General features: G+C 23.6%; 1 protein-coding gene across 1 annotated transcript; it reads right to left on the bottom strand.

The window, feature by feature from the left end:
• Nucleotides 1-1245: 1245 nt before the first annotated feature.
• LOC132930009 (trypsin-like) lies at nucleotides 1246-9910 on the bottom strand. The gene is made up of 6 exons (XM_060995668.1): nucleotides 9906-9910; nucleotides 3330-3498; nucleotides 3027-3140; nucleotides 1998-2194; nucleotides 1610-1897; nucleotides 1246-1318 (listed from the first exon to the last, which is right to left on the bottom strand). Exons 1-6 carry the CDS (start codon nucleotides 9908-9910, stop codon nucleotides 1246-1248), a joined length of 846 nt encoding a protein of 281 aa, XP_060851651.1.
• Nucleotides 9911-10940: the final 1030 nt, after the last annotated feature.

Below are 10940 nucleotides of genomic sequence, written 5' to 3'. Positions count from 1 at the left end.
TATACCATCAGAACTCATAATAATATTATTATTTGTTTATAGTGTCAGATTAACCTAAGAACTGCATATTTGTACTAGGTAAAAGTTTTATCGGTATTTAAAAATTGAACATTTTGTTTTATCTATAGTTTATTAGGTAGATATTAATTTTAAAATGTATATATTTAGTGATGAATTCAAGGGAGGGCTAAGGGGCCCGGACCCTCCTTCTTCTTGGCGGTTATATTATATTTGTAAGGCATAACATCAAATAATAAATTGCGTTTACAAATTAAATATTAAAAATATTGGGCCCCCCTCCAAAAAAAAAATAATCCTAGATCCGCCACTGTATACTATATTTTAGATATATTCACGGGCCAAGGATTTATACTCAAACGTTTTGAAATCACGAAAAAAACATCTCCCAACAATAAATTTAAAAAATATTTTTATTTTGTTGCCAACTATACTGTGTATGTTTTTGAATTAGTTGATTAGTTGGTTAACTATGTTTGTCTTTTTTTGCTTTATTTGTGTATGGTGAAGTTTTAGTTGATAGAATACGGTCAATTCTCTAGTGGTTTCTTCGTACTATTATGTGTAAAGACTGTACTATGTTGTAGGAATTTATTTATTTTTTCTATTGGTCCAATATGAAGCTATTCATCTATGAAATATTTTCATACTATTCTAATTTGTGTAATTTGTAGGATTAGTTCGCAAATTTTATTTTGGAATTTTATGTTTTATTGCTCTTTTAGTTAATAAAAAATATCATGCTTATAAAATGTCGTATTTGAAAGGTTATAAATTATATCTATACCACAATGTCGGTGGGAATAGATAAAGATCAAATTTATCTTCTAATGTTGAATTTATTGGTATGATACGGATAAGAAATTATATATCATAACTCGTGGGCTATAATTATATAGTAGGTAAGTATACGTTCTAAAAGTATTCAGTCGTTTTGAGTCAACTGTTCCGCCCTCGTGACATAAGGTATTTTCGTTTTTATATCATTTAGGACCGCTGTTTTTTTTTTATTTGTTAGAAAAATGTTAAAAGTTAATAGTTGTTATTCTGCATGGTTACGTGATTTGGTTAAGTGATTTGAAGAAAATATTTTTACTTTATAATGTAGTGTTATCTGTAAATATACAACGTAAAAGTGTATTTTATTTATTATTTGATATACTTTTTAAATATAAGATTTATAGAATTCTTAATCGTCACATGTAACAACTAGATTGTAAGGACCTTTTAGAGCAGTAAATTATTTTGATTTTCAACTTTTTCCAGTACTTTACTCAATAATAAAATCCTTTTTTTAAAACTAAAAACAGGCATTTCTATACAAAATGAAATTTTTATTATATAATAAAAAATAAATATATTCTTTTTATATAATTTTTAATTATTAATTTAAGTTATATTAATAGTAATATAAATAAATATATACCCATACACACTTATATATAGTAATAAAGTAATATATATATATATTACTAAAAATCTAACGGTAGGTACATAATAACTTTTTGTACTGGTGAGAATTGTTTGTTTATTTTAAAATTAATATTTGTATATCAGCACTAAAAACCTAACAATACTAATCAGAACAAACATTAGGTGGTTGAACTTTAATTTACTAGATTTTCCATGCATAATATCATCAATCCAGTTCCGATAAGCGTAGATGAATATATGTCTAGTTTGAACACGACTATCGCCGCATTCCGTTTTTAAATGGGCCATTCCAGGATAGTAGTTATAACCGTGACTGGTAATACCGAATAGGAATCCATGACACATTAAAGCACCTCCACTATCTCCAATGCATACCATACGGTTATTGGGCACTGGACACAAAAAATATTTCCACGTACTTTTAACAATATTCGCTATATAGTAACTGTAAAAACGCGGTAGTCGATCATAATGTTACGATGATTCAATCGTATCATATTAATTTGAAATTTATTAACGATTTAAAGAAAATTATTTTATTATACTTGTCTGGCGGTACTTCACAGGCATCAGGCCCATACTTTACCCAAACTGAAGCAACATTCGCTCTATGTTTTGGGTAACCAACTTTGTTTTTACCCCAACCAAATATAAAACATTTCAATGAGGTTTCATTTGCAAAGACCTCAGGGTTTCCGGAAAGAATTGCGTAACTAGTAATGTTTTTAAATGGTTTGCTTATCTATTGATAAAAAGTAATAAATTAATACTAAGTAACCTTATCTCGTTGTATACAATTTTATTATCGTATACAATTTACCTGTTTGATTTTTAATATTAGTAACATAAACCACATATTTTTAAAAATATATTATTTAAGTTTATATTTTCAGGGAGAGACTTAAAAGTATTTATTTATTAATACTGATCCAGATAAATCATTTAATTTAGTATTTTTCTAATAAATAGCTAGCATTTGATATTTATTTAAAAATTCATTCAGGAGATAAATTTAACGAGTAAAAATATATGTCTACTACTAAACATTATTTAAACTATTCCTACATATTTGAGTGACAAATTATTTAAAACACAATTTTAAAAACAAATGTCGTTATAAAAAGTATTTCTTTAGTAAAAAGTTAAATATTATGATACTTTAAAAATAATGTACTTAAAAATTTGAAAATTCTTGATAACCTAATTTAAATAAAAATATGAAAATCTACAATAAAAACAGTGGAGTACTCAGTTATGACTACAAAAACTTGTGTTGTTTTACATCGTTTTATATCATGTTTTTTTCAGGAATAGTTTTGTAAATAATTATACTTCTTATTAAATTTTTGATTTCATTTTTAACTTATTACATTTATTCAATATATTATATAGTAAATTAATACAATTAAATCTATATTGTTACGTTATTAATTCACGTTATTTGATTTACCATAACATAATAATAATAGTAATAATAATACTTGTTTTGAGTTTTTGACCAAATTCAATAAATTTAAACAAATAAATAATTTTAATGGAATAAATTGGTGAAAAAAATTGATTTTTTTACAAACCTTTAACAAACACAAATCAGCAACCAAACTTGTATCGTTGTATAATGAATGTATAAATAATTCAATAACTTCTCTTTTTTCACCAGTCTCATTTCGCGGATCGGTTTGATACACCTTATAAAAAATACTCGTATCATATTTTACATTTAAATCAATGAAATATTATGGTTTATTAATTTATAATATATTACTAATTTTGAATTAAAGTATATCCAAAAATATTATTAATAAATTGTAAACTTTTTAATATTGATAATATACTAATATCTACCAAATCATAATAATTAATTCAATTAAAATTACCTCTACGGAATTTGCATTCTCAATACAATGAGCAGCTGTTAACACAAATTTCGGTGACACTAAAGTACCGGTGCAGTATGTTTCTTCATCAACAACTTGTATTTTTAATCCGACCACATAGGGATAATAAGCTTGGTCAAATTGTTCACCGTTCGCAATCCTAGTTACTCTTATATTATTTTTTATTGGTAGTGATTGATTGATTATAAATCCATTAACAATTATGATCAATAAAATCAATGTAATAATTGAAATATTTATAAAATTAATTTTTAAAAGAAGTATAGAATTCATATAATATATTATATTCGTAACAACCAAACAATTTAATCTCAAGATACAAAATTACATAAACAAATAAATAAATTACATAACAACATTGTATATAAAAAATAAAATAATAAGCAATAAATGTACATTTCGTGGCATATTGTTTTAAAAAAAATATATTAGAGGTTTAAATCTAGAATTGTGTGAAAATAATAAAAATAAAAAATTATTAAATATTTTTTTATTTAATAAATAAATTATAATTTTTTTTTTAAATTATTTATTCTTACTTCTTATTAAATGTAAATAAAAATTATTGTTAAATCATAGTTTAATCATTAAATAAAATATCTAGTTCACTAATAATAAAATAACATGTGAGATATTTCACATTTTAGTGAGGCATAATTGCAATCACTGAAATAGACATAATTTTAATACTGAAATAATGAAATAATAGTATATTACTTTCTAGATTCTGAGAAGAGCGGCTGAATATATTGATTCGATAATGATGTGTGTACGATAGGTAGTCGATGAAATAATCTAATTTTAAATTTTGGGGGTGGATAGAAAATTGACTGTAATTTGTACTTTAAATATATCAAAATCGTGTCAAAATCATGACAAATTTTTTTTTTCTATAAATGTCAACTAAAATGTATTTACTGGGTCAAAATTATTGAAAATTTAATACAAGATCCAATAAAAGTTTTTCTTATATCTATAAAAGAATATTAAAAAAAATAAGCAGAATTTTTTTATATGCATTTTAAATTAGAACTTTGACGAAATCCGTCAAAACTTCAAAAAGCTGTTATCTATTTTGTTGCTAATATAAAATTTATAAAAATGTTTTCTGTATATCTAAGTTTTTAAAGTTGAATAAAAGATTTCTCATAGCTCATAAGTAGTTCATACTGGAGCTATTAAATCTAAAAAAATACATAAAAGCGATTAATAACAGATAATTTAGTATAGATATTTTAAATTTAAATTTAGCTGAAGTTACTTATTTAAACGATAAGCAGTTAACGATGTTAATTACTTTGTTATAATTTATAAAAACATTATTCATAGATACTTAAAACTTATACAAATATTATTTTATTATACAGTTTACTATACGCAATGAAATTTTTTATTTAGTTTAAGATATTAACTATTTATAATATGGATTTACTTTTACTATTTTACAGTATTTAAGTTATATGCTTAAAATGTTGAGTTATATAAGTTGATATAATATGGTGAAAACTAAAAATATATATTATTATAATAATTAAATTCTAATGATATAATAAAAACAATATTTTCGGTAAAAATTATATTAACTTACTTTAATATTAAAAATGGCATTAACAGTTATGAATATATTATATAATATATATATATACAAAACATATCATGCAATAAAATATGTGATATAGGTTGTTGGGCTGTCTTCACTCAAAATCGTTTTTAGTAGACAATAATATATATCATTAAATTCAACTTTAATACACCCATAATCGTGATCCACCTGACAATTTTAAGCAGAAATTATTAGATTATTAAATTAATAATTGAATTATAACCAATTTATCTGTTTAAACAAAAAAATCCAAGCATATAACATTATAAGTATAATATATTTATTCCAGTACAATACGTAAATCAATACATTTTTATTAGTAAAAGCATCAACTACTCGCGTGTCATTATTATTTATCTTTTTATCCAAATCGTTTTCAATATATTTTATAATAAGGCCATTGAATCTATTTTCAACCATTGTAGGCTGCATTTAAGTTTTTATTACTTATTATTAATATTACGTTAAATCATGATTGTTCCAAGATATGATAAAATGTGTAAGATCGTACGAATTTAATTACATTTTTAGCATAGAATATTTTTTTATTGCATATTAATTTAACAGTTATTGAAAATACATTTTAAAATATTATAACAATAATTTTATAATTTAATAATTAGAACTTTTATAATTTTGAGGGCTAGGGGGTTAATACCTGTAATCAAAACTTCTGGGAAGTCTTAGTCCCCTTATTCCCCCTTTGATTTTTGATTATAATGTGGTGATTGATATCCACACTACAACGAATAAACCTAACCTAGGAATACCATAAAGTTTGATAGGTAAAATCTTAATCATATCTTTATAAATATGAAAGTCTTTGAGTTATTCTATATTATTGTTTCGTGTTATTAATAGTTTTCCAACTCAGTATAGTATCATTAAATTAAATTGTAGCAATTGTATTGTCCAGTTTAACTATTTAATTGTTATGGTTTAAAATATTTAAATATATATACGAATAATATTAATAATCACGATAATATTATTTAATTTTATTAATACCTACCTCGCTAAAAGAAAAGAATTGTTTCCCAGTTGTAGCACCTAACCTAAACTTGTAGTTAAACCTATTTAAACTGACCGCCTAAAATAAGTGGCCAAGATTTTTAACGTCTTTCAACCAGTGAAACACCGAATCAAATATTATTCATAAATTCATAAGAATATTTAAACTGATCAAATGTATTTAAGACTTTTATGTTTAAATATTCTAGGTAACTTTAGCATTGAAATAATGTTTTGATTATGGTTATAATTTAAAAATCCAAATGGACAACGTTTACAGTTGATAGTTGTTGAGTAACACACATTTTTAAATATCGAAACAATCTGTACAAAATAAAATATACTATAATGGGATAATGTATGCAGTACATCGCATATTGTATTACCAAGATTATAATATTATAAATTATAGCGTAACTATACAGACAATACGAATGCAAATCTGTAAAAGTATATTTTATAAGTCATATGAATAACATTTAAGTATATTCTTATCATTATGAGTCAAATTGAAATAAGATGCATTATTGAACATTATGCTTATTAAGTTTTTGATATTTAATTTATAGATTCCAATATTGAACGATACATTTAAATATTTATACGAGTTCAATATAATGAAATAAATATAAAAAATAATATCAAGACAATATTTTAGGTTATTATTTATTTTGTCAAGTTTTGATTTCTTGCAAAATACAACTATTAAAAAATAATATGAGATACTAAAAAATATGTACATAATGGTACGTCCATTAAATAATTATCTAGATATAAGATAAAAACTGATATATTTTTTATAATTAATAATAAATTTTCATTAGAAGAGTTGTTAGGTTGTTTTTTGTATCCATTATAGTATGAATATTTTTTTCACTTAGGAATTTTAAGGTATAATAAAAATACAAAATATATGTATAAAATATGAAATATGAAAAGTTGGAAAGGCATTCTTTTGCTGATACTGATATTATATATTTGTTATAAAAAAAATTAATGATAATATACCTTGACTATATTGTAATATTTATGATACGTCTAGTACTTTTTATAGCATGTTAACATTAAATAGTTTTATATAAATGAACCAACAATCTACACCTACTGCAGTATTTTAAATTCTGTGAGTAGCGAAGATATTGATTTTACAACGATGTGTGTATTTATTCCGTTTGCCATCACCTTTTAGGGCAGTAAAAATACTTTGATTTTTAACTTTGGGGTGGTTTGTAGTAGAAAATTGAATCTAGTTGGAATTCTAGGGAGTCAAAAGTAAAAAAATTCTAGTACTTTCCTTAAAAATTAGGAAACAAAATTAAGGAAAAACTGAAATTTCTACGCTAAACCAGATTTTAACAAAAATGATTCCTTTATTTGGTTATAATTTAAAAATGAATAATGCTTTAAACATTCACAAAGCTTTTAAACTATCATTTTTATTATACATAGTAAAATGTTGGACTCGGTTTGATTTATTTATAGGTAATTGAAATTTTTGGAATTATTTAGTTAATTAATGATGCACATTCAATATTTAATGTACAATAGAACTGTTATCCGTTTTTTTAACTTTTTTTTTAGTTGGATTTGTTTATAATAATTTAAAGACTTCTAGATCAAAGTTATTTTTAAAGATCTTTTTTTAATAAAATTTATATATTTCCTGAATTGATCAGTGTTTGGGATTAAAGAAAATATTCAAATGGATTGAAATTTTTTTCATATTTTCCTGTTCTCGTAGTATTGAAGATTTTTATGATATTATTTATAATAAATCTTGATAATATTTATGAAAAGGAATCAAATTACTCAGTTACTACTTTCCACGCCTACTACCGAAATAAAGTAAAATGTAATTTTCGTTTACGTTGTTTTATGATATTATTTTTTATACTACCCATTGCTTGCACAGTTGTACCTCCCTACCTAAATAATGATATATTCCAGACTGATATTAAACTTAAATCCATGCATGAAAAAACAAAAACATTTCACAACAATTTCACGACAGACTAGACTCTAACTTTAATCCCCTAATCCAAAACCACTCCTTGCTAACAATTTAAGAAACACTCGAAGACGGAATAATATGCGAGCTGGTGATGTGATCTATTAAATTAAAAAAATATATATACATCTCAGAAATTCGTTCTTTTATAAGCGTATGTGTCGAGTTTATACTTCATCATTTAGTAAGTCGCTGTTGTAATGGACGTGTTAAACTCGAATTCAATGATAGGAATACATTTGTAGACGAAAAACGATTCTAAGCGGAGACGGTATCTTGTTTATCTTTGTTCCTAAAGATATATTTAATGTTTATTTATTTTTATCAGTAATAAGGTAGATTATGCTTATATTTTAAAAATATCTCGGTGAGTGGAATAATAATATATGTCATTTGATTAGTTTCAAGTCTTTGAATAATATTTTTTATTAAAATAATATATATTATGTGTTTTCAATATTTTTTATTTGTAATTTTTGAGATTAATTTAACTCAGCTTTTCACATCTTGTATTAGATGTTCATGATTTTTACCGAGAGTAAATATTTTTATCAATATGTAAAACATAAATGAAAATTTAAAATACACATTGCTTCAAATAAGTCATAATATTTAAAAAATTATATTGTGTGTAAAAATAGTAATTTAAGTGAAAGTGGAATGCTTCAAGTTTATATTACCTACTATTAAAGATTCTGAGCAGAGTTATGAATGTATATTGATTTCACTATGATGAATTTTTTTCCGATGAATATAATACAAGTTGTTAATAAAATGCTTAAATTTAAAAAAAATAGGGATGACTTTAGATACAAAATTGGATTTAGTTTGTACCTTAGAGAGGACGATTTAATAAAAATTATTCGTAACTCATAAGCCTTAAGTAACATATTAATTTACTACTGAATCCATAAAATCTAAAAAAATACGAGTATATAAAGATTATTATTTTTTATAGCATATTTCAAGCTCCAATTTGGACAGAATTACTCATGTAAACAATAAATAACGATATTAATTTATTTTGTTATAATTTTAAAACATTTGTAGGAACTTAAAACTTTTTTTATATAATATTATTATGAATTTTACTATACGCAATGATATTTTTATTTATTTATTTTAAGATATTATTTATTAATACTATGAACATATTTTTGCTTTTTTACGTTATTTACAGAAATATGTTATTAAATGTTGAGTTACATAAGTTTATATAACATGAGATAAGTACATAAGTACATATTATTATAAAATAATAACTAAATACTAATAATGTAATAAATGAAATGTCTTCGATAAAAATTATGTCAACTTAACCTCATTCCAAAAGTAAAATGAATAACTTTTAATACATCATAAAATATACTTAGTGTTAAGGCTAACTGTCTTCGCCCAGAATCGTTTCTCGTATACAATGATATATTATTAGATTCAAATTTAACAGACTCATAATAGTGACCCACTCGACATTTAATGTACAATAGAGCGTTACCCGCTTGCCTGTGGTTTTTTTTTTTAATTATAATAACTTAACAAAAACTATTTGAGGATAAATCGTTATTTTACGTGTGAATATATCCTATTCTGTCATAATTTAAAATTCAAATGCTCATAAAAAAATATGTATGGCCACACTCAAAACTTTTTTTTATTAACCTTGCATTAAATATTCAAACTTTTTGTCCAGTCATAGCAGTCATAGCAATTTTTATAAATTGACTTACACACACACAATGCACTCTGTATACATTTTTCTTTTCCATTAACCCATGCATATACTCTTGTGATTCGAACGAATGTTTGAATTACGAGAATATTCATCTAAATTAAATAATTCATAGTTATACAGGTTAAATTTTATATATATATTTAAGTCACTCTATATTTAATCCAGTCAAAAGTCTTTATATTATTTACACGAAACTCTCACCTCATTACTATGATATAATAATACGGATCCTGATATAGTATTTATAACCTTAACGTCACGATTTTTTAATGTCTAGGACTATGCAATCATGGAAACGAGCTATGTGCTGCAATGGAATACGCGTGTTCAACACGCGTATATTTCGTATACCTACTACACAATAATCGTAATTTATAATAATTATTATACAACATTTTCTTTATCTTAAGTAAAAATTTAGTACGAAAGGCAAATACGTACGTAGAATATTACCTATAGTACTACTCTCACGCTTATACCTGTATCTTTTCATCAACCAACACACAAAGTCATCTAACGAGCAGTGGCGGACGTCAAATGCATAATATATTATATACTTTTAACTTTTATATAAAGTGCATAGTAACATAAATAATGCAAGTATGTATATGTATTCCATTAATATATTGTTTATATTATAATAATAAATTACTTAAATAATAGCAAAATGATAAAATATAATATATACAAACATATTAAATATATAATAGTACCAAGAATACATACATTATACACACACTTGCACTATAATAATAACAATTAGGAATATTGACCGATAAATAAACGAAAATTAAGAAAACTACACCACCGTGTGACTATTTCTTTACACCTAACGACCGGTAATTGCGTAAAAAATATATAACTTCTACTAGCAAGGTCCAATTTACACATAACCCCTATAATTTTAACCTTTTTATTCTATTTTCAGTTTACTACACTGAGATCGTTATATTTTGATTAAAATTAACATAATATTTTTCAATCTTTATGACGTAAAAACTATTTTTAATAATATATTTAAATGAAATTACATTACAAATCGTAAGATAAAAAATAAAACCTAATAAGAGGACATATTTTACGAACAAATTTTAAAACCAAAATAAAATATTAAATCAAATAAGTAGTAATACTAATTAATCACCCAACATGGTACATTTTTTTTCTACATTTTATATTATTCTTTTTTCCTTTATGTTAATTTACTGCAGCAGTAATAATATACTATTCAGATTT

The sequence above is a fragment of the Rhopalosiphum padi genome, chromosome 4 (assembly GCF_020882245.1).
Source record: "Rhopalosiphum padi isolate XX-2018 chromosome 4, ASM2088224v1, whole genome shotgun sequence".
NCBI lineage: Eukaryota > Metazoa > Arthropoda > Insecta > Hemiptera > Aphididae > Rhopalosiphum > Rhopalosiphum padi.
Note: the sequence above shows the minus strand (reverse complement) of the source record. Positions and strands in the feature narration are given on the sequence as shown.